Source organism: Nyctereutes procyonoides, unplaced genomic scaffold (genome assembly GCF_905146905.1).
Source record: "Nyctereutes procyonoides isolate TBG_1078 unplaced genomic scaffold, NYPRO_anot_genome, whole genome shotgun sequence".
In the NCBI taxonomy this organism is placed as follows: domain Eukaryota; kingdom Metazoa; phylum Chordata; class Mammalia; order Carnivora; family Canidae; genus Nyctereutes; species Nyctereutes procyonoides.
The window spans coordinates 67,196,486-67,220,700 of NW_026575046.1; the positions used below are offsets into that span (position 1 = coordinate 67,196,486).

At 55.7% G+C, this 24,215-nt stretch overlaps 1 protein-coding gene across 1 annotated transcript in view; it reads right to left on the reverse strand.

Moving 5' to 3' along the window:
• COL13A1 (collagen type XIII alpha 1 chain) overlaps positions 1-24,215 on the reverse strand; it is an 80,248-nt gene that overhangs the window by 19,485 nt on the left and 36,548 nt on the right. The window contains exons 15-30 of the mRNA XM_055325774.1: positions 19,468-19,512; positions 18,566-18,598; positions 17,825-17,851; positions 15,324-15,377; positions 14,416-14,502; positions 12,791-12,844; positions 11,456-11,500; positions 11,026-11,094; positions 9,814-9,837; positions 7,837-7,899; positions 6,764-6,808; positions 6,237-6,389; positions 5,520-5,618; positions 4,226-4,270; positions 1,793-1,834; positions 847-874 (exon numbers count right to left, since the gene is read on the reverse strand). Coding sequence (XP_055181749.1) covers positions 847-874; positions 1,793-1,834; positions 4,226-4,270; positions 5,520-5,618; positions 6,237-6,389; positions 6,764-6,808; positions 7,837-7,899; positions 9,814-9,837; positions 11,026-11,094; positions 11,456-11,500; positions 12,791-12,844; positions 14,416-14,502; positions 15,324-15,377; positions 17,825-17,851; positions 18,566-18,598; positions 19,468-19,512 — 913 coding nt within the window. The remainder of the gene's footprint in view (positions 1-846; positions 875-1,792; positions 1,835-4,225; positions 4,271-5,519; positions 5,619-6,236; positions 6,390-6,763; positions 6,809-7,836; positions 7,900-9,813; positions 9,838-11,025; positions 11,095-11,455; positions 11,501-12,790; positions 12,845-14,415; positions 14,503-15,323; positions 15,378-17,824; positions 17,852-18,565; positions 18,599-19,467; positions 19,513-24,215) is intronic.

Here is a 24,215-nt window from a genome sequence, read left to right on the forward strand (position 1 = left end):
GTTCTGGGGTCCTGGAGTTGAGGGTGGGTTGGGGAGATAGGGGCAGGTAGAGGATGAAGGAGGGGTAGGGGGAGGTGGCTGGCCCATGGATGGCAGGCTGGTCCAGAAATCCTGGAATTCCTAGCCAGTTTCTGCCTCTGTTAGAGTTCTCAGTATCGCCATAGTTACTGTGAGGTCCCCAGAGAAAAAGGGGATGGGTGGAGTGGAGACAAACCCACAGGGCGGTTCCAGGTCAGGCTCAGGCATTTGCAGAGCTGGAAAATGGGCCTGCAGAGACTGGCTGGCAGGTGCCTGAAATGCCAGTATGGGGGGGTCCCGAGCTAATTGGGACAAAAAGTGCCCAACAGTCCCCTGAAGAATACTGGAGTGGGAGGTACAGGTCTATATGCCATCAGCCTTCAGCCCTTCTTACCCAGTTGAAATGGTTTTGAAGGGGGAGATTGGGAGACACCCCCCCCTCCTGCCAGAGACCAGAGGGCTTGGACCCGGGGAGGGGGCCCACACTACATCCTCTCTGTGTCCCATCTTATACTTCAGGGTGAGTGAGAGGACTGGGGCAGGGTACTTGGAAAAGGATTTCGTCTTTGCTAAGAATCCAACCTGTCACTCATAGGGTGGATTAATGGTTGGGGAAATTCTAAATCTGAAGCCTGCCCAGTGTCAGTCATGGGTGTTAAAAGCACTGCAGGGCTTCATTATCTCCTGGGTGTAACCAGTGGCCAGCGTGTCACACGATTCCATGTAGGGAAGGGGCCTGGAGTACCTGTCTCTGAAGGACTTTCTTTTTGGTCCTCATTGACACCGCCCTTCCCCCCACCCCAGCACCTGTCCCAGGACCTCTTCTTACCTTTGGTCCAGGAACACCTTGGAGCCCCTGCGTTTGGAATCAAAACACAGCACCTCAGAACTGCATTTCTAGTTAAGTCAAAAACACCTTGTCTGCAGGTTGGACCACAAAAGAGCAAGGGCCTGGGGTCCCTGCCCAGGGAAGGCAGAGGGAGTGCTAAGAGTGTTTGTGCTGGGGGCTCTCTGGGGTGGGGTCTGAGCCAGGCCTCCCCAGCCAGGGACTGACAGAGAGTCTCTCTGTGACCCCCACGGCTGACCTAGAGTCTCAGGAAGGGAAGCTTCAGAAGGAACACAGCAAAAGTTGATTAAATTACTATATGCAAAGTGCTTGGGGCAGTGTCTGATATGTGATAAGTCTTGGTAAATGCTGGCTACCATCATTATTAACTCCTGTTCTGCCAAAGACAATAGTTGGCACAGTGCCATGAGTCCTGGGAATCCCACAGAGGAAGGACCAGCACCTATTGTTTTAGCAGCATGCGTGGGAGCCCTGTAAAGGTTTCATCTTATCGCCTGTAACCCGGAAAAGCCAATCCAGTGGGGCTGGTTTTAAATCACTTTCCATCTTAATCCAGATCTTTTGGCTAGCTGATAAGTAGGAAGGAGGAAGGGGGAGAGCAGACATCTGATGGCAAAGGACAGAGCTTAGTGGCAGAGGGACTCCTGCAGGGCAATGGGACCAGACCCCAGGGCTGCTGTGCCAGTCAACTGTTTCCATGAAAGCTGGCAATGCCCAGGCTCCTTGGTGTCACTGAGATGGTGCCTGTTTCACACGGGAGGGAAAAGGAGTAGGGAGGGGTTTGTGTGTAAGAGATCCCACCCCCTGGGAGGAGGAGGTGACAGACAGTGACCTGCGCTGAGATGAACCCCAGTGACCACCAGGGGCAGGGGATGTTAGGGACCCAGTCACAGTGGATTGAAATGCTGACAAGCCCTCCAAACTTACCTGGGGTCCAGGGGGCCCCTCTGGCCCTGGAGGCCCAGGAACCTAGAATCCAAAGGGAGATGATTAGCCTACCCGCTGGTACACTCCAAGAGGGCTCCCCTTCTGACATGGCCCCGGGTCCAGGTGGGGACAGCAAAGCCAGAGGGGGACAGAACTGCCCAGCATGTGGTCTCCCGAAAGGAGGCTGAGAACAGGGCAGAAACTCATAGCAACCCATTACTCCACACAATGTTGAAAGAAAAAAAAAAAAAACCCAAACATTGCCAGGAAATGCTGTCAAAACGTCCAGACTTCCAGATTTTCTTGGAAAAAAAAAAAAAAAGAAAGAAGAAAAACCTGGCAGCCCGAGGGTCTTGTTCATGCATGGCAGTCATTGCCTGGAGCTGAATAAAAGCTTTCCCCTCCAGGTGGGGCACGAGATCTTCAGATTACCCCAGTCCCCACCACTCCCTATCGTCTTTGACCTGGAACTTTGTGTTCATTTGTTACAGGCCTGGCCCTTGGAGGCGTTTGAACTTGAGACCTTTGGCTCACAGGAGCAGAGATTGGCTATGTGGAAGAGGCGGGGAGGCTGAGCAGCTTTTGAAGACTATCCCTCAAGTCCCCTCAGGTTTGTGACAAGACTGCTTGGTCTCTGCTTCCCTTAAAGGCAGAGTGAAGTGGAACAGATTCACTCAGGACGGGGAAGGCAGAGGGACTCAGGGGGTCTTCCCCTTTCTGGAGGATGGTGTTCATTGCAGATTCTGTTTCTGGTGAGTGTGGGTATCCATCTGCTCACACTCAGCCACCCAAGAGGCAGGAGGGACGCCTGAGCCGGTCACCCCATCTCAACTTTGGGGCTCTTCTCGCCTTCCCAGGTTAGAATCCCAAGGAATGTGGCCAGGATGGTGACCCCTCTGCAAGGCCAACAAAGAAGAGCCCCTGCACCAGGTTGACCCGGTACCTCTAGAATCCGTGGACTCTTCAGCTCCATCTCTTGGAAACTCTATATTCTTATTTTATTTTTTTTAAAGTTTACTACTTTCCCCCCCTTATTATACATAAGTGATTCATGAATCCTAATTGTGGTGGTAGCTATGCAAACCTATGAATGTATTAAATAAAATCCACAGAACTATACACACTCCCCCCCAAAAAAGTCAGTTTTACTGTATGATAATTTTGAAAATAAAAAAATTAAGTAACAGACCCATTAAAAATTTTTATAAATTAAAGGGAGCTGAAAGAATGAAAAGAATAAGTATCTGATTACTCCTAGTATTTTGCTTTGTTTCCTTCCACTCTTTTTGGACACATAAAATGTACTTGAATGTATGTCCATACTTAATGATGATTATATATATGTAATTTGCTTCTCTGCTGCTTTTCATTTAACCCGAAACCCGGTTTTCTAATTTTTTTTTTTTTTTTGTATGTTCCCCACAAGCCTCCTTTCCGTGTCGACTGAGCGGCATGAAATGAGTTCCTCCCCGGCCAGGGCTCGGAGCGGCGCTTGGCACAAGGAACGCTCCCAAACATGGGGACTATTATACCATTAGTATTATTACCATAAGTTATTGAATCATTTCCTTCTTGTTAGAAAAGTAGGCTGTTTCCAATTTTTACTTTAAATACTTCTGGAGGGAACATTGCTGTGTGTAGTGGTTTTCCTGAATCTTGGAGCATTTCGTCAGGAGGCCACCCGTCTCTAACTCAGGAACATACATGCTGTCTCATCACTTCCCCCAGAGCGGATGGGCCCTGGTGGCACCGAAGGCGACAGGGGCCCGGAGACCTCTCTGGGGGGCTGAGAAGGCTTGGTGGGCCCTCCCTTGGCTCTGTCTGGGTGGCACAGGCCCTCCCACCAAACTTCCTCTCCCCCACATGCTGCTGAGCTCTTTTGCCTTTTTGGCTCTTTCCCTGAGCTGACACATACGCCCGATGCCCTCTGACCTTATGAGAACCTGGCCTCCATCCCGAGTACCTCTCTCCCCAGCGTCTCTCCTCTTCCCTTCACCACCGCACCTCCAGGGTATAATGTGTCTCTCTGGAAAGCCTACTTCTGGAGCTCCTAGGCAAACTCCTACAAAGGCTTCCAGATCCCACTCAAAGGGCCCATCTTCTAGGATGCCCTCCCAGCTTCTCGAGCAGCCAACTACTCTAGTGCTCGCTGCTGGGGACTGTTCGCTGCACAGAGGTGCTTCTGTTTATTTTCCTTCTAGCACCGGGAACGAAACGTGGTGGGTGCTCTGTGAACACCAGTGGGGAGACCGTGAACTGGGGCTCTGAGGCCGAGCTACTGCGCTCAGCTTCTTGCTCGCTCCCCACATCAGGCAACCATGAGTTTCCTTCTAGAACACAGAAATGCTGCATGTCCCGGAGGGACTGTGGGCTGATGAGGTCCCTGTCAACTCCCTCCCCCATGGCACAGAAGGCCGAACGGGCACAACCTACCTCCAGTCCTGGCTCACCCTTCTCCCCGGGCTCTCCTTTCTCTCCCTGTGGGCACAAAACACCAGGCTGTGGATGCCGGCGCTCAGGGAAGGCTGGCCACAGGGACCCCCTCACAGCTGTGGCAGACCAGACAGGGACTCCACTGGGCCGAGGTGTGGTCAGGGACCACCTGGAAGGCTGAGGGGGCAGTCAGCCTGTAGTATGAAGACTGAACAAGGGACCCAAGGTCAGTCTTTAGGAACCTGTGGGCCCAGCCTGTGGGAGGAGAGGCTGATATTGTGTATGGAGCCCGCGCTGCACAGACCCTAGGGTGACCTGTGACCTGTTTCTACCCAGTAGAATATGGCACATGGCAGAGGTGATGGGAGGTCACTCCTGCCATTGTTATAAGCTTATATTACAAATTACAACATGCATGTGTTAAGTTATGTAACACACACACACACACACACACACACACGTGTGCACACACACATGGCCCTGTGTTGGCAGCAGGCACTCAGAGGCTCCTGCTGGCCTTGGCCTTGGACAAGCATGTGACCTGCCTGTCTTGGGGAAGAGCCCTTTGGCAAGGAACCGTGGGCAGCCCCTAGGAGCCGAGGGACTCCGTCCTGCTATGGCCAGGCACTAAGTCACGCCAACAGCAGTGAGTTTGGAAGAAGATCCAGGTGAGTCAACAGCCTGCCTGCAGCCTCACGAGCCCTCGGGCAAAGGACCCCGTGATGCCAAGCCTGGACCCCCTACCCTCAGAAATGGTGAGATCACTTGTGCACATCATTTTAAGCCGCTGAATTTGCCATTTGTTACGCAGCTACAGAAATGACTATGGCTCTGGGAACAGGGCGAGGGCCAGCGGTGGGAGGTGAACGAGGAAACTTCCACAACATATCCAGGAGCATGTCCTCCAGCCTGGAGCTGCTCCTCCTTGGAGGGGACACATCAGGAGGCCAGGAGCTGCCAGTCTGTCCGGGCTGGGTGGGGCAGCCCCCGTTAGTGGCTCCTGAGGGACTCCTGCACTGGGTCAGAGGTGGGACTGGTTGACCTCTGAGGTTCTTTATTATTCTAAGAGGAGGATTCTGAGGCCAAGATCCACACTCCAGTGCTCCTCACAGACTGGCTGTTCATCAAAAGGACCCTTCCCCCAAGAGGTCAGGCATGCCAGGGGGGTTAGTGCAGCCTCGTTGCAGTGCCAGGCATCCGCTAGGCTGGTGACCACCGTGAGTGCACCCTTGCTTGTGTGCCCTCATTCACAGGGGCCTGCTGACAACCTTGATACCCCGCCCTCTCGCCTTACTGTAAATCCCGGGAGCCCGATAGGGCCGGGCAATCCTGTTGCTCCGGGTCTCCCTTGGCCACCTGGTTCTCCTTTCTCCCCAGTTGGGCCGTCTAGACCCTACAGATCGACAAAGATCTCTGTTAGTCAAGAGCGAGGTCATCATTTGAGCATCTGTGACCAACTGTGGCATGCACGCGTGGCTCCCTTCGTCCAAGGGCGGGTGTCTAGGATGGTGCCCATTTCACAGATGACATGCCACTGAAGTCCAGAGAAGACTCTCAGGTCAAGTCAGCAGCCTTGTTGGACTGGGTAATGTCCCCCCCTCCTTTTTTTGTACATGCAGCCTCTCCTGGGTGTAGGGCTTCTGCATACTTTCCAAAAAGGCAGGTTTACACCTATGACCTCATCTCCTTCCCAACAAGCCAGTGAAGTATCCAGGGAGGGCATTACCACCCACATCTTAGAGATGAGAAAACAGAGGTCCTGCAAGGCCCAAGTGACTTTCCGAAGGACACGGGAGATGACAGAGCAGACCCAGTTCTCTTGAGGAGGGCAATTGGCCTCCATAAAGCAAGGGGCTTGAGGGAAACCCGGGTGAGTCTCCTGCCCCCAGCTCCAGGCTCCAGGCTTCTAGCCCAAGCTGCAGCAAGCACCCCGCAGAAGCCATGCTGGGGGTGCACCTGCGCATGCATGCACCCCAGGGTGGAGTCCTGGCCAGCCCACCCTGGCACTCACCGGTGCGCCTGCCTGTCCCGTCTCCCCTTTCTCCCCCTTCTCTCCTGGGCTCCCTGTGTGTCCGTCTTCTCCCTTCATTCCTGCAGGTCCAGACTTTCCTGGGGGGCCTTGGGGGCCGGGGGGGCCCATGTCTCCTGGTTTGCCTCGAGGTCCCTTTAGAAAACATTAGCAACACTTACTGTATACACCAATGGAGGAAAGAGAGAGAGAGCATGAAAGAATGGGAGGTCCAAAGGACATGGCTCTTCTGTGCTCGACTGGCCCGGGTGAAGAGCCTGTGCACCTCCCTCGGAATCGGAGAAGCCCCCCAGCCCATCCCAGTCAGGTATTCCTGGCTCCTCTGGGGCCAGCAGTGTGGGGCTCAGGCTTCTGCAGGGTTTGCCCCCACACTTCCACACTCCTTTCCCCACAAGGCTCACACCTAGGCCTCTTCCAGAACCTTCTGCCCCCACCCCCCCATCATCCCCGGTCAGCCCAGGTCAAGGTCCACCTTCGGAGGCTCGTTTCGGGGGAGCATCTGTTCTTACCTTTTCCCCATCGTGTCCTGGAGGGCCTGGGAGTCCGATCTCGCCCTGTGGCCAGAAGGACCGAAGGTCAGTCTCAGAGCAGAGAAGAATAACTGTCCTTCACGGCACACTTCCTACGTGCCAGGGTCACCCAGGAGCTGTGTAGTTGCACTGGCTCCATTTCAGGTGAGCACCCCAAGGCAGAGCTGTGTGCCCAAGGCCTGCGGTCAGTGCAGCGGGCAGCTGGATCTGAGTAAGGACCTCGTGGTTTCCCAGTCCACATTTCCCAGTCCACACGCAGGCTCTGAGGACTCTGGGTATGCCTGGTGAGGGGTGTTGCCTCCCAGTCCACCTCCACGCCCCTGCCCTCCTGTCCTGCCTGCCCTACAGGGAGCTCCCTGCATCGTGGCATCAACCCAATCCCCTTCTTGAGGTCAGGGTGGGAGATAAAGGAGGCCTCTCTTCTGTGTTTGAGGCCAGTAAACAGTGAGCCACACCATCAAGACAGGATGATGCTATGAGAGGAGCAGAGACGAAAGGGCAGTGAGTCCTGCCTGGTAGATCAGGGGAGGCTTCATGGAAGAGGTGGCCTTTGACTTGGGCTTGAAATATCAGGACTTGGAAAAGTAGGGAAGGGGGAAAGGAACTTCAGGGCAGGGGCCCTCGTGAGCAGAGGACAAAGGTGCAAACATGCAGGACCTTCTGAGAAAATCCCTGGGGTGGGGCAGAATGTAAAGGGGAGCAGGGGCAGGAAGCCAGAGGGAGGAGCTCAAGTGCCATGTTCCCTGATGGGCGGCTTGGGGTCCCCACAAGCACTGGCTTGTCTAGACCCAAGCTCCACCACCTCAGAAGAGCCTGTGAGTGACAGGAGCCCAAGTCAGACAGCAGAGGGAAAAATGGCAAAGCTGAGGCAGCAGGAGTGGGGGCGGCTGCGACGCGGGCAGGACAGAGCAGGAGGAGAAATCAGAGGCCAGGTGGCGGTGATGGCCAGATGGCTCTGCAGGGACAATGGGAGGGTCACCCCCTGGCTCCCGCACTTGGGGACACACGCAGTGCCTCTGCAGGGTCTGCATCCTTGTCAAGACAAGTGTTACCTTCTGGCCTGGGATCCCTGGGGCTCCGGGTGGGCCGATTTGCCCAGGAAGACCAGGGGGCCCCTACAAAATAAAAAAAAAAAAGTCCTGTGGAAGAATTTTCCAACCAAGGAGGGGCGGCCTATTGCCAGAGGGGTGTAAGTGGAGGTTGCTTTATGGAAGTTGACAATTTTCGAACATCAGTGGCAGAAACATTTTTTTATTTTTTTTTTTTACAAAGGAAATAGCACGGGGTCCCCACAATGTAAAGCGGAGAAGCACTGAGGGTGTCTGGGTTAGAGTGGCAGGGGGCAGGGGAGCTCCTGGAGCCATGCCTACCAGCCTCTCCCTCCACCTCCCTCTGAGCACCCCTGGGCTCCAATAAGATAAATCTCACCTTCCCTGACAGGGACTTAAAAATGCCTCCAGGAAACAATGCAAATATCCATCAACGGGTGCAGGTTGACTTGATGGGATGAGCACTGGGTGTTATACTATATGCTGGCAAATTGAATTTAAATTTAAAAAATGTAAAAGAAAAACCAAAACAGGTGCAGGTTGGCTATACCCATCCAATGGAATATTACTCAGCAGTACAAAAATGAACCAAGCACATGTGCATGACCTGCCACGGATGGAACCCAGATATTCTATGCTGAGCAAAAGAGGCCAGACACAGATGACTACACTGCATGATTCCACTCAGAGGACACTCCAGAAAATGCAGATCTAATCCACCAGGACAGAAAGATCAGTGGTGTCCAGGGGCTGAGGATAGGGGTGGGAGTTTTGCTTTGCATAGCTATTTCAAATAATATATTTTAATGTCCCCTGATGAAGTTCATTGATTCTAGAATCATGTGATGTTAATATCAGCTCTGGGGTTGGGGCATGATGTGATCGGCGTTTGAGTCTGGGTTTGTACCTCCTGAGTGTTCTGTGGCACATGGCCACTAAAAATATTAAGTGAAATGAGGGGCACCTAGGTGGTTCAGTGGGTTAAGGGTCTGCCTTCGGCTCAGGTCATGATCCCAGGGTCCTGGGATGGAGCTCTGGGTAAGGTTCCCTGCTTCTCCCTCTCCCTCTGCCTCTCCCCCCTGCTCTTGCTCTCTCTCTCTCTCTCTCAAATGAATAAATAACATCTTTATTTTGTACTTTTATTTTTAAATATTTTATTTATTTATTCATGAGAGACACAGAGAGAGAGGCAGATACACAGGCAGAGGGAGAAGCTCCCTGTGCACAGGGAGCCTGATGTGGTAATTGATCCCGGGACCCTGGGATCATGACCTGAGCCAAAGGCAGATGCTCAACCACTGAGCCACCCGGGTGCCCCTAAATAAAATCTTTTTAAAAAATGAAAATAAAAATATTAAGTGAAATGAAATTCCAATAGTTTTGAGAACCTTGAGATCTCCTTTCTGCTCTCTGCCTGGAAGCTAAACCTCATGGTAGTGGTTTTAATCATAAATATTCACTACAAATATCCATAGGCCTGTCACTGGGAGTAGGTACACATGCAAAATCTGGGCTTGGAATTCACTGGTTTTCCAAGTGCAGAAAAGGAGACTGATTTCTAGGAAAGGTGAAAAGTGCAGGTTAAGTAGTTACTGATTTTTTAGGGTTATGGATTTTATTAGCTGAAGGTTGAGTATAAGGAGAAACACAAAAGCGTCCTCCTCTGTACCTCCATCTTCTTGCTGCAGCTGTGTGGAGAACCAGCATTTACGCTGCGACAAGAGTCTGCAGTGGAGTGGGTGAAGAGCTGCTCCAGGGGACAGCCAGGACCCCGGGTTGGGGAGGCTCCGGAGAGCCCCTGCTCAGGCTCGGATCACCCTTTGCCCTGGCACTTCAGGGTCAGTCCTAACTCAGCAGCCCTGCACCTGCTTCTGGAGGCCGGACCTCAAGTCCTTGCCCAGCCCCAGCCTCCTGCTTCCGGCCCCCAGCCCCAGCCCTCCAGCCCTCAGCCCAATGCCCAAGGGAAAGAGGAAGACTTACCATCAAGGCCAGCGTTCGGATCTCCTAAAAACCAATGCCACGCAATCAGTTGAAGAACAAGTCAAGAACCATCTGGAGGGTCCCCTTGGCCCAGGCGTGGAAACATGGGAGCTGGGCACCCCCTTAGGAGCACAGTAGGGGTAGGTCCTCTCGGTGGGCTCCTTGCCTCCCAACCCCATGCCGCCCCCACCTCTCCCCAGGCTTACAGTCACTGGACAAAGGACTCCCTACAGCTCACCAAGGCTGTCCTACAACAGACTCAGGCAAGCCCTGAAAGGGACTGCTAACTTCCCTTCACTTGGCCAAAGAGGACACAACAGCTCTTCTTCTCTCTAATCACTGACCGGGACCCTCCCCTGTTCTTCCCTCTTCCCCCCAAACCCAGATTCCAAGGCTCTGATGTTCTTCCTTGTAAATAACAAATGTGGAATAGCAGAATACGGAGCCACACAAGAAACCAGAGGGACCATGTCACGCAGACAGGATCGCACACTGTGTAAAGGGATTCATGGAGGTACAAAGTTTCCTTAAATGGGAGGTTCTCAACCCAGGGGTGGGGGTTGGCCCCCAGGGGACATTTGGTGATGCCTGGAGACATGTTTTGGTTGTCATAACCGGGGTTGGGGTGCTACTGGCAACTGGTGGGTAGAAACCAGGTATGCTGTGAGGCACCCCACAGCACACAGGGCACCCTTCCCCCACAACTCCCAACAAGATGACCCAGCCTTAACTGGCAACAGTGCTGGCGTGGAATAGCCTTGTCGTAAAAGGTGGGCATCATACGAACTTGGAACATGACTGAACTGACATGAAAGGGAGACATGTTTCAGAAAGACAGATTCTATCTGCGAAAGGGGTATTGAAGACATGGGGCTCCAGAACCCTGGATGGGCCAGCACCCCACAGGGCGTCAGGATGTCCCAGTGATGGTGCCCAGCTCCCCAGAGCCAGGATAACCTGCTAGCCCTGCCAGACCAAGAGCCAGGCCACCTGGCTGCCAAATGAGGGGTGGGGGGCGCAGCATTTGCCTGGAAGCTGGAAGCAGAGGCCGAGGGAGAGGGAGCAAGGGGATCGCTCTCCTGGAAGCTCTGTCCAATAGCCTGGCCTCAAGGACACTAGTTGGGGTGTTGAAGCGGCCCCTCATCAGGGCTGTGGTGCAGCGCCCCCTGGAGCACCTCCCAATCTCCCGTCTCTGGGCTGGCTCCCGCTCACCTGGAGGGCCTCATTGATGTTCCCGTTGTAGTCCACCATCTCTCCTTTCCCTGGCTCCCCCTTGGTGCCCTGCAAGACAAGGGCGGTCTTAACTCCAGGCCAGGGCCTGTAGGGCTGGGAGGGCAACGGGTGCCCGCTCTCAGCTAGACGGGGCTGTAGGCAAGGGGGTGCTGCGCCCAGCCGCACGCAGATGCACCTAGAGCTGCGGGATGGGGGCCTGGCCGGGGATTCCCCACACCCAGAGGGGATGCCCAGAGGTTCTAGAACCAACACAGAGACTCTACGAGACAACTCTGGACTAGATGTGACGGCTGAGTCCCATCACAGCCGCCACGTCTGCAGGAAGAAGACTCTTTCCCTTCCTCCCCCTAAGACCTGGAGTCCAGCCACTTCACGCTGTGTGCTCTGACTCCGGGTGAGACGCACGTACCTTGGGGCCAGCTGGTCCCTGTTCTCCAGCTGCTCCGGGCTCCCCCTGTTGCACGACAAAATTGGAGTGAAATGGGGACAGAGCTGGGTACGAGAGAGCCTGATGTCCCCAGATGGGCCCAGGAGGCTCATTTTAGCTCAGGCCCAGAGGCTGCAGACCTTTCTGGGCATGACCTCCCCTTCGGGAAGCATCTCCCCCTGCTTGCCCTCCTCTGTGCCTCCCAGCACCTCTGGGCTCCTCTGTCTTCTCGCTGAAGGACATTCCTCTGTCCTGGGTTCCTTGTGCGGGACTCCACTGTGTCTGCCTGGCCACCTCTCCCCAGTCCCTACCTTAGCCTCCTCTTTGGGCACAGAGACCAGGCCCTTTGCTTCTCTTTATTTCCATTCAGCGCAAGGAGCAAGAAGAGCTCAGGAGCTTTTTGCCAATCGCCTGAATGTTCAATAATTGCCATGGAGGGACCACAGGCTCCTCAGGGGCCTCTCTGCATGTGACAGCCCCAAACCGCAGGAAGGAAGGAGGGATGCGGCTGCATAAGGCAGTAGGAGACCTCAACCTCCCCACAGGGCGGGGCGGGGGTTGCTCCTGCTGGAAGCAGGACAGAGCTCAGGGGAATAAATGAAAACAAACCACACTGCAGTTGTTTTGGGGCAATGTTAACAGTAAAGACAAATTTTAAAAATCAAGACAGAAAGTAAATGTAAAGGGTCAAGAGACCCTTAAAGTTTTGTTTGTCTTTTTTAAAGATTTTATTTATTTATTCATGAGACATACAGAAAGAGACAGACACAGGCAGAGGGAGAAGCAGGCTTCCTGCAAGGAGCCCGATGCGGGACTCGATCCCAGGGCCCCAGGATCACACCCTGAGCCGAAGGCAGTTGCTCAACCATTGAGCCCCCAGGCGCCCCAAGAGACCCTTTAATATAACTCCTCAGGACCCATGGCTGGCCTGCTCAGGGAGTGTCGAGCCACTGCCACCTGCTGGTAACCTGCCCCTCACCTCCCTGCCCCCACTGCACCTGCGAAGGCCAGGGCAGCACCAGCCTGACCCTCCCACAGGAAGTAGCTGGAGAGGAGTGGGAGCCCCACCTTTCCCAGTGGTGTGGAAGCTACCAGAAGCAGGGGCTCTGGGTCCATCCCTGGGCCAGCGTTTGCATGACAGCTGACTCAGTGGAAGGTTCTCCCCAGCCGGCAGGAGCGACGGCCACCAGGAGCCATGGCCCGTCAGCTCTGCGCCCTGGGGGTCCAGCTGCAGGGACGGCCACCACTCTTGAGCGCCCTGAGCTGCGGCTTGAACTCCCAAGCCGACCCTCATCTCAGAACTGGGAGCCCCTGTACCTTGTCTCCTTGCTGTCCTGGGGGGCCGGCCTGGCCATCAACACCAGCTTCTCCCTGGGGAAGAGGAGAGACACGGGCTGAGGGCACGCAGGGCAGCTTGGCCAACTGTCTGAGGGGCCGGGGAATGGCCTTGCTGTTGACGTCCCGGGTGGTAGGTGTCTTTGGGTCTCCGTCCTCACCTGCACAGGCTTCTACTACCTCACCTCATTCTACTCATCTGACTCCCACCTACCTGTGGGCCCAGCCTGGGTCTCACCTCCTCCTGGAAGCCTTCCCTGTCTGCCCCTTTCCTCCTCTGTGTTCTGCCTCACTTGTTGGGGTTCACCTGCAGGGCCAGGCCCTCCTCAGTTGATTCACCCACATGCCAACCCTGTTGCGCCCCCCCCCGGTGTGGACTGTCCCCCATCCCTAACTACAGGGAGGCAGGAACACTTGGGAAGGCACACCTCATCAGGTCCTGCCTGGGAGACGGAGGGGACCGTGCAGGCTCTGGGTGAGTAGGGAGGGGCCCCGGGAAGCCTAGGAGGGTAGCAGGTCCCCTGCACATACTCCCCTTAGTCAGCACTGCCCGTGGCCCTGAAGGAGGACATGCACTTGGGAACGGCCTTCTAGCTTTCCTCTCTTGTGTCCCAGGGAGCAGGGATAGTAGTGACCAGGCTTCCCCAAACCCAAATCAAGACCCAAGATGTGCCAAGGTACCCATGCCCTGCGGGGACGGACTCCAACCCTGGGGATGGCCCAGAGCCCGGCTGGCAGGCCCACCCTGTGGACAAGCTGGTGCTCAAGCCAGGGAGGCTCTGTTCCCACCACGGTCAGAGAGGTGGGCACATGGGGGTTAGCTCGAGACCTTCCTGCCACGTCAGCTTGCGTCCTGTGGGCTTCCTTCTGGCTCCTGCCACTATGAATTGTGGGCCTGTTTCTCCTGCTGCTTGGTGAGCAAGCTGAGAGCAGGTTCTCTACGGCCTCACAGCCCCGGTGGGGCCCAGCCCACAGCAGCCCCTTGATATATGTCGGTGCAATGAATGTGTGTATTGTCTGTGATCATATAACGAGTCCTCATAAGCTAAGAAGGAGGCCCTCCTCACTTCCTGGAATAAAACCAAGCAGCGCAGGAGGCGTCTGCTTCAGGAAACCCATGTCTCATCCCAGCAGTTTCCCCCAGTTTAAGGACTGTGAGGGCAGCTGACCCCCTGCGGCTACCAGCCCCCTCCCCCGTGTGCCAGCACCAGGTGGGGCCCAGCTGATCACTGATCTCGTATTCAGAGCCTGGGTGGGAGGCCCTTGTGGCTGTCCTAAGGCCCTGCAGCCGTCTGTCCCTGGGTGGGAGGCCCTTGTGGCTGTCCTAAGGCCCTGCAGCCGTCTGTCGTCTGTCGCTGACTTGGTTACCTTGTAGCTGTTTGAATCATTGGGACCATCCATCTGCCCTCTGTTTCTCTTGGATAGTCAGACTGTCACCACTTAAAATCAGGAGCTCAGCCCAAATCGCCTTTCTAGAATCCATGGGAAAACCACACATCTGGAGCAGAATAGAAGGCAAGGTACCCAGAACAGAGTCCCCAAGAATGGGCTGAAGATAAAGGCCACAGTCAGCATCCCCCTTGAGCGCAGACCCCAGGGAAACTCACCTTTGGACCTGGGGGCCCCGGGAGCCCTGGGGGGCCCGGCTCCCCTCTGCTTCCTCCAATGGAGTTGCCAGCATCACCTTTTTCTCCCTGGGGGTGGAAGTGTGGGAGAGTGGGAGAGTAACCGTCACTTTGGTCTGCCTAGCTCCAGAGGGGTGTGGCCGATCCCTGTCTTCTCTCCCCTCCCAGTTCCAAGGAGTAGGGGCAGCAGACTGCCCCTCAGCCCAGGCTGGGCACAGAGGCCCTCAGAAGCCCGGCCTGGTCTCACTGGCCATGGGCACTGAGGAGAGAATGGACCTCTGGCTGTCGCTGGGGAACAGGAATGGAGCTGAAACCAGAGACCCATCATGCCTTGGGTCTAGACTCTGTTTCTCAAAGTGTGTCCACAGAACCCCTGCTTCAGTGGGTGGGGAATATTTGAAATGTGACAAAAAGGGTTTGGTGGCCAAAGGACTGTTACGGAAGGCGCAGTAAAATGAGGCAGGACAGGCTCCTTCACGGCAGGGTGCTCTGAGCCTCTGCCTGGCTAAAGTGCCCTGGGACCTTGCAAGGGGGCCTGCCTCATGCAGCTCTCCCCACATTAATTTGACCTCAAGTGTTTTCTTTTCTCTCTTTTTTTAATGGAATGTCTTATGGAACTCAGGTACTAGGGAGCACATTTTCAGAGTTGGTGCAAAGAAATCTGACAAGGTACAGCTACTGGTCTTTGCATATGAGCATTTTTGCCCATCTGGGCCTCCCAAGCGGTACCCCAGACACTAATCCGGCTGTGTTCTAGCTGCTTCCTCCCAGTCTGGGAGGGACGCCTCCAGTGCTGGGGCCCATGTGAATGTTCAGGGTCGGGAATGTGGGTGCAGATGAACACAAGACCTTTGCATAGAAGCCACCATTCAGAGCTTGCCAATACCCACCTTCTGCCCCAGGAGGCCGAGTAGCCCGGGGGGGCCTGCAGTCCCCTTCTCGCCCTGTGGGGGAAATGCAGATGGTGCAAGGTGAGGAAGGGTTTCTCCAGGCCGACTGGGAAGGCACCAGCCCCACCAGCATCTAGCCTTGGCTTCCTCTCTGCTGCCTCCCTGCCCCTCTGTGGGCCATTTCCTGAAAGACTCCGTTTCCCCCCAGACCCCCACCTGCACCCGACTCCTTCCTTGAGCCACTTCACACTGATGAGGGAGGACCTGTATCATTGTTCTGCTTCCATATCCTCATCATTTACGAAGCGAGAGGCAGCAAGAGCATTTAGCTCCTTTTGGGAATCTCCTGGAGAGAGGCGAGCAGTTTAGAAGGCCAGTAGCTGGGGGAAGCTTTTCCTTTTAACCGCTTTGCTCTTTTCATTTTTTTAAATGTCCAGCATTTAGAGGCTCCCGGTCTCTGCCTACCTCCTCCCCGCCTCCAGGGAAGACAAAACCCATCTAGCTAGACTTCTCCTTTGGAGGACTATTTTGAGGAGTTTGCTTCCTGTGATGGGTTAACTTGTGTCCTCCCAAAATTCGTATGTTGAAGTTCTAACTTCCAGTATCTCAGAGTGTGACCTTCTTGGGAAATAAGGTCATTACAGTTGTAATCAGCGGGGTCATGAGGTCATACTGGAGTAGGGTGGGCCCTTAATCCCAGAGGATTGGTGTCCTCATAAAGGAGAAATTTGGACAAGGACATGGATACGGAGAGAACACCATGTGAAGATGAAGGCAGAGATTGGGGTGGCAGTTCTACAAGCCACAGGGCACCAAGGATGCCAGCAAACCACCAGACACGAGAAGAGAGGCGTGGAACAGCTTCTCTTTCATAACCTGCAGAAGGAACCGACCTGCCCACAACTTGATCTCAGGTTTCCAGCCTCCAGATTCTGTTTGAGCCACATCCTCTGTGGTCCTTTGTTATGGAAGCTCCAGTAAACTAATACCGCCTCCCCCATTATCCTCTTCTACCCTGAAGAACTTTCCCCTCCATGACATGCATCATGGAGCCCTGCTCTCACTGCACAGATGAAGAGGCTCCGTGGCTATGAGCCCCCCTCATCGCCTCAAGTGTTAGAGGCAGGTCTGCTCCCCAAGCCTCCTGAAGCTCCATCTTCAACACCATGAAGATGGCATGTGCACTCACAGTGTCCCATATCAGGAGAGCGCTCCAAGAGTACCCCACCAGGTCAGCGCTAGAGCCCCTCTCCCTACAGCCTGATGGCTGCTGGTTCTTGTAGGTAATATTATAAATTGAGGGCTCCGGGGCATAATTTGCCACCTGGAGACACAGAGGGTGCCACACCAGGTCTTTAAGTGTCATCCCCTTGCCACCTGCCCTTGGGTAGAAGCTGAATGACAAAATAGCCTGAAGCTCGTCAAGGGAGGGGAGGAAGCTAGGGGAGGCCCAGGTGACTGGAGGGAAGTGGTTCTTGGGGCCCCAGCAGGCCTGCCTGGGCTGTGCCTGGACTGTGCCTGCTGTGCCTTAGCTGGGCATGCCCTGAAACAGGCCAAGTCTAAAGGGAAGGGATGCAGGTGCTGCCCTACAGAGGCCCCCAGGGAGTGGGGATGGAGGGAAGGAAGGCCTTCCTTCTGCTGCTCTTTCCTCCTGGAAAACAATGCTTCCGAGGAGGGAGGGTATGCTCCTGAGCTAGGCCATCTTGGCACTCCCCCCTTCCCAGGGACACACTGCAGGCGGCACTCCAGGCTTGGGGGTAGGGCAGGGGGTGGGAGGACCAGCAGAGGCCTGTATGAAGGGGACACACAATCAGAGACACAGTATCCTACCCTCTGCCCCCTCTTTCCTGGCAAACCTGGGGGCCCCGGCTTCCCTGCTGCTCCTGGGTCACCCTTTGGGGTAAGAAGAGAAAGTCACTGATAAGAGGATTAGGGGTGGTGGTGGTGAAGACTACGGTGGACAGTGATTGTAAACCAGCATTTCCAGAATACTGGCCCCATGAAATGTTCCTCTTAAAAAAAGGATGCTCTAGTCAAGTAGTTTGAAAATGCTGTGCCAGAGATAACAGTTTTAGAGCTTCCCAATGTACACAGAGCATCTTAAAGGCTCTAAAAAGGCCTGCAGTGTGTGTGTGTGGGGGAACAACCCTGTGAAATATTTTTATCTCTGTATTTCCCAAACATAGTTGGCATGGAAACTTTTTTCATGTGACATCCCTTATAAAACTAGACAAGAGAGAGAGCCCTGCAGGCACAGGGGGCAACAGTTACGTGCTGGAGCTGGTGTGCAGGCAAACTGACCGAGCTCCAGGCCAGGATCCGGGGAGGGGAAGGCATTCCTGACAAGCAAGCCCTGCCTGCGTGGGCCCTCCTCTGCTCAGTCAGGTCCCCAGCTCCGGGTCAGCCTCAGGGGGACGGAGAGCATAACAACAGCAGCCACTGCCACCTCCACCCCATGTGTGATGCTCCGTGTAGCCCAGAACATTCCCTCTGTATCGTACCTTGGCTCCTGGGGTCCCTGGCTCACCCTGTGTGGAAAAAAAGAAAACTCAGATAAAGAGGTGAGGGAGAGGGAGTAAGAGACAGTGCAGGAGTAAATGAGCAAAGGTCCTCATGGGGTTAGGTAAAGCATCTGGCCAGCACAGGGCTTCCCTCTGCCTAGGCCTCAGGTCCCAGGCCAGAGGAGGCCTCTGGGCCTCAATTCCCTATAGTGAGGGATATGGCAAGGGTGAGGGCCAGTGAGGCACCCCACAAGGAGGGAGAGGAAGGAATGGCCATCTGCTTTGGACACAGTACAGTGGCCCCTGTCCACGGACCTGCCGGGAGATCTACATTTGTGCTTCTGGGGGTCCTCACCCATCTGCCTGCCAACCAAATGGGCGGTTAGGGTGGGGTTCAGGGGCAGGACTCCTGCTCTCTTCTTGGGAGCTTTGCAAGCACAGAGCTGCTGAATTCTGAAGCATAAAGGAAAGGGCTGGGTTCCCTTGCACACTGGCAGGGTGGTGAGCCCTTTCGTTGAGGCTCGTAAACCTTTCCTACTTACTCTGCGAGGCTTAGTTAAATGTCTCTTGTTCAAGTTGTGCATAATGGCATCAGTGTTGCCTTAAGAGGAAGGTTTCTGAATCCTGTCCCCTCCTTGGTCCAGTGGCCACCCCACTGAGTCCCTGAAGCCCCAACTCTGTCTTCCTCTCCCCTTCCTCCTATCCTGCCCCTAATGTGTTGAGTGATAACGTTCCACTAACCTTCATCCCGGCCACAGCAATTCCAGGAGTTCCCTGGACAAGAGAAGAAAAAGGCATGGTGACTTTGTGCAGTTGGGGCAAAGCACCAGAGGGAGCGGCCAGCATCCCAGGCTCCCCTCAAGGGGATGTGAGGTGCAATCCCTCAGCAAAGGTGGGTGGCTGAGTCTGGCACAGGAAGCGTTGGCCCCGAGGAAGGAAGAGGCTCTGAGCAGCACAGGTGAGTCCCTCAGGCTCCCTGCCCACCTCCTCAGCATCCAGGCCCTCCTGACGGGGAGCCCATGTGTGTCCAGGTGGGGGTGCATCTCTGGGGTGCAATGTGGGGAGGGCTTCAGTGGGATAAGAAAGGTGGAGGAGGAGATGGGAAGGGAAGGGGGTGGAAGGGAGAGCCACGTGGACGGGGAGAATGGGAGATGGCTGACTTCTGGGTGTGCAGGTGGGATTCTTCTTATAGAGAATTCTCTGGACCTGTGCCCTCATGCACTAGGGAGCAGCTGGGAGTGAACCCGATTTTCACATCTTGAGCTCAAACCAACCACTTTGAGGCTGCCAAATGCACCACTTAATAAATCCCAAGAGGAGGTGATTTGTAGGGAGTCCCTACTCCCTGCAGGGGACTGCAGCCAGAGCTAGGCTTTACTGGAGAAACTATTTGATGACCCAGAGGTGCCCAGGAGGAGGAGGTCTGGCCACCAGGGGGGCGCCGGTGAGTGTCGCTCGTGAACCAGACAGAAGCACCCCGCCTGGAAGAGCAGGCTGGCACGGCAAGGGGAGAGGGCGGGGGAGGAAATGTGTGCCCTGTCTTCATGGCTTCGCAGCGACATGGGAAGGAGAAGGAGCTGGGCTTCCAGAACTTGGCTGGGGCTCAGGGAGGGGCTGTGAGGGATGGGGTGAGGGGCAGGTACCTTTGCTCCTTGTTTGCCCGGCATCCCTGGCATGCCTCGTTCTCCCTGAAGGAAGAAAGAAAAGAAACGCTGAGAAGAGGACCCTACTCGCCCGAGGCCTTGGCCTGTGTGCACGTGGCTGCTCAGCTGTGCACCCCTCCTTCTCATTGCCACCTAGCACCTCTTGCTCCATTATCACTCCAGTAGCTTTGCTCTAGTGGTACCTGCTGGTGGGGCCACAGGGCAGATTGCCCCCCTGCCTCTTCATCTGGGCTCCTCTTCCTCCCAGCTTCCTTGGATCTAACTCCTTCTGAGGGCATGTGGGTCTTGGCCCTATGTGGCAGAAGGCCAGCCTGTGCTTTGCGGGGTGGGGGGTGAAGGGTGGAGGCAGGGCACTGCCTGGAACTCATCCAGAGGTACCAAGACAGCTGTGGCTTCAGGACATTGTGGGCTTTGCTCTCAACCTCAGCAGTGTCCCATCTTTCTCCTTGACCTCTTTTACCTCCTCGTGAAAATGCCAAATCTGTGGAGCGGAGGTGTGAGTTCAGGAAGGACAGCTGGTGACAAATGGAGGTCAAGACGAGTCCAGACTAACCTACTGTGTCAGAGAAGGGGGTGGTGCGCAGGAGAGGAAGGAGGGCAGCCCCCGTCTCCATGAGCTAAGCCCCAGCCAGGGCTCTGAATGCCCTGCAGCGACAGGTGGCTGCCATCCGCTGCTGCAGCTCCCAGCATCTGAAAGCCTCTGAAGGCATCTGAAGGTCTCTGAAGGCATCTGAAGGTTGGGGTTGGCAACGCGGGGTCCTGACAGACTGTGTCCCAGACCGGCCTCCCCACTCAGGACCCAAGAGCGGTGGCCTCAGGCCAGGCTGCAGTTGCCACAGGCTCACAAGGCAGAGGGGGAGACAGGTCCCACCCGGCCTGCATCTTTTCCGCTGTCCTCATCCCTTCTCTGCCATCTTATGGGAAGTCCTATCCACCCTTCTGCTGGCCAAAGCTGGAACTTCTCCCAACCTCTCTCCTCCATGACTGGGTCTCCATGCTGGCACCCGGGTAAGCTCCCCAGGCCGGACAATGACACTCCCTTATTTCAAAACAGCCGCTCCTTGGCGTTGACTCTAGAAAGGGGGCCAGGCATTCCGTCCTCGCTTCCTTCCCAGCCTTATCTCCTCACATCCTGATACCTATTCTCTGTTTCCCTGGAAACACCCCTCATTTTCAGGATGATTGTGCTTTTTGATGGAGGGCAGAGGGAAAGGGAGAAAAAATCTCAAGTAGGCTCCATGCCCTGATGGGGGGCTGGACCTCACGACCCTCAGATCACGAGCTGAACTGAAACCAAGAGTTGGATGCTCGACCCACTGGGCCACGCGGGTGCCCCAGAATTCTATGCCTTTCTGATGTTCCCTCAACTCAACACCCTGTTCATTGTTGGGGGCCCTGGTCAAATACCATCCCCTCTGTGAAGCCTTTTGCTGTGCTCCATAACCCAGTGCTGGTTCCGGGGCGCAGCAGGGACCACTTGGCATTTGTGATCTGCAGGAACGAACTAATGCCTGCCTGGGATGGTTCACCTCCATCCTCCTTGGGCTAAGCCTCTTAATTCTGCAAAAGGCCCAGAAGCTTTAGCTCCAAACACAGGAGCCCTTCCTCACCCTGGTCCACCAGGACCCCTGAGCCACAGGCAAGGTTAGTGGAGCCGCCCTCAGGAAGTGAGCGCAGCAGACAAGTCAGGGCCTGAGATCTGGCCCAGCTGCCAAATTCTGGGAAATGCCTCTTATAGGCCATTTACTGTGTCTGCCAGGGGCCTGGCACAGGGCTAAAGCCTTTACATCTCTCCTCTATTCAGTCTCCAAGACTCCTCTCCAATGTGGCCATGGATTTTTATCCCTGTTTCACAGGCAAACAAACTGGCTCAGAGGGGCCAGGTACAACGGCTAAGGTCATGCAGAGCAGGGATTTGAACACAGGTCTTTGCCAAAGCCCAAGTACCCATTTCTCTAAGCCGACCCCAAGCATCAGATGGGCTGATTCTAAAGCCCCTCTCTGCCGGGGGGCCCTCAGGTCCGTGCCCCACGAGGGTGACGGGATCAGCATAGAAGGGCAGCTCTTGGGCAGACTGAGTCTTTAACCACAAGTGTGCCCTGTGCCAGGAGGATGGAGCCGGGCAGGGCTCCGCCTGCCAGCCCAGGTCTCTCTGTGGCCAGCAGAGGGTGCCACAGGACCTCGGCAGAAGTCTGGCCAGTGTAGCGGATCGTTAGAGCCCCCTCCTCAGAGGCGCCAGCTGAGGGCCACTCTCTCCTTCAGAGGACCAGGATCTCCTGCTGCCATTCCAGCTGGCCCAACCCAACTGACTTAGCCCCGAGGACACTGGGGTGGGGGGTGCAGGGGGGAGCTCAGCCTGGCCCTTCCTCTTCCCCTTAACCTTCTCTTAGTGCCCCGCCTTCCTCTACTCGCCTCCAGCTGGGGGACCTGGCTGGGAGTCAGGAGAGGCCCTGTGACCCTAGGTAAGCCTCTTTCCCTCTCTGGGTGGGAGACCAGAGACCTCCCACCCACCCAGATGAGAGACCTCTGCTCTGACCCTCTCTCCAGCCACCCCCAGCCCCGCCTACCTGAGGTCAGAGTTGGGGAGGGACCCTGGGTCTGTGGGCAGCTCCAGAGCGAGGCCACTGAGGTGGGAGTTGAGCTTGTGGGGAAAATGCTGGTGTAGGAGGGGGTCTCAGTGGGTCTCTGCTTTCCTCCTCCACCCCCCTGAGGGATGGCCACAGATGCTTCGGCAAGGGGGGTGGTGGAGTCTGCTGGAGCCCCATCTCTGGGCTTCTGTCTCCAGTCTCAGCAGGAGCGGTGCAGAGCGAACCCCGGGACTGACGGTTTCCCCGCTAATTGGGGTTGTCCTCAGTCTGGGCTGCTGGCTTGTGTGTAAAGACAAAACTACCCGCCCCAGGGAAATCGGGGCCCCTTGGAGCCTCCTAAGCAGGCAGCCCACCTCGTTAGTGTGGCTGACCTTTGCCCTTTCCTTGCCCTCTGGGTCAAGTCTCTTAATTCTGCAGATGACCCAGGCTCTCTTGATCCCATCCCAGGCCTCCGTCACTCCCAGCCCTCTGTCGGGCAGGAAGCAGGGGTGCCCCAGGCTGACCCCACTCTGCAGGCTCATTCCACTCTCATCAGGCTGGGCTTACCCCAGCCTGACCTCTGACCTGGGGACAGGCCCGGTTCTACGCCAGGAGGCGCCGATGCCTGGATTTGTGAGGTGAGATGGAGCAGAGTCATTGTCAAGGACTTGAGGGTGGCTGTGGGCAAGGGCACCTGTCTGCAGGGAGCGAGAAGGGGCTTTCTGGTGGCTATTGCTAAAAGGAGGTCCATGATGCTTCTGTTCGTACAGGTTCCCCTCGGTTTGTCTTTGTGAGGGCATATGTACAGGCTCCTTTTTCCACATTTCCCTTCTTAAAAGTGTTCCTGTTTAAAAGGTTTAAGTTTGGAGGGGCACCTGGGTGGCTCAGTGGTTGACTGTCTGCCTTCGGATCAGGGCGTGATCCTGGGGTCCTAGCACTGAGTCCTGCATCAGGCTCCCTACTCCGAGGGGACCCTGCTTCTCCCTCTGCCTATGTCTCTCCTCTGTCTGTCCCTCATGAATACATAAATAAAATCTTAAAAAGAAAGGTCTAAGTTTGGAATTGTGCTGAATTTAGATTCACTAACTGGCAAGTGTCTTCGTCTTAGGTACAGAGGGCGTTCTCCTAGTCAGTCCAAGTCTGAGGTCTCCTATTTTTCCACTCTATCTTTGCCTTTCCTTATCCTCCCAGTAGGACTCTGGGGCCCCCCAGTGGGCCCCCAGTGATGCTATCTGGGCCACTCTGCAGCTGGGGAGGTGGGCATTCTGAGCACTGCGCAGGTGCACAGAGCATGGCTGGCACAGGCTGCAGTGGAATCAAGCCGGCGACCCCAGGCCGGGACATCCCACCACCGAGGAGCCTGGCTCTTTAGCCAAGAGGCTGCCAAGAACCTGTGCCTCACTGCTGGCCAGGAAGGGGTAGATTCCAGTCACTGTGGCTCAGAGAGCACTGGGTGAGCACAGGTGGGTAGTGAGGGGGCTGCCTCCCATGACCGGGAAGGCCCCTCCCAGTCCTGACTTGTACCATGCCGGGGCCTCTCCAGCTGAGCCTGGCATAGGAGCGCCTTGCGGCCTCAGTACGTTGGCTATTCTGGTCCCCACTTCCGTGGAGGGACCCACCGCTTACCAAGATCACAGGATGAAAGCCAGCTCCTTGGAGCACAAAATGGCCACACTCCTGTCCTGCGGGAGTGGCCTCTTAATTGGTGATTTACTGTTTGTTGAATGAGCAGGGCAGGGACTTGGCAAGAAGACGTAGTCTGGAGGGAGGTGGGGGGCTTCAAGGTCAGCTCCCCAGCTAAGCAGGGGTCAGGCCAGGGGAGTGTGGGGAGATGAATGGACCTCCCTCGTGTGGAGCTCCCGCTGCAGCCCTGCACCAGGGGAGGGCCCTCGATGAAGCAGCTCCACACACAGACTCTTTGTTCTCTGCAGGGAGGAGGAAGACCTGTCTGAGAGCTGGGCGCGCAAGGCTGCAGGGGGAGGCCAGCGGGCGGCTCTGGCCTCTGCCTGGACCAGGGCCCTTCCCTGGGCTGGGAAAGCAGGCAAGGCAGGCTCACGTCTCCTTCTGCCCTAAAGGGTTCCTAGGACTCCCTTCCAGGAAAAGGCAGCTCATTTCCTTCCTCGCTGCCCTAGCCAGCTTCAGACAGGAGAGGACTGGATC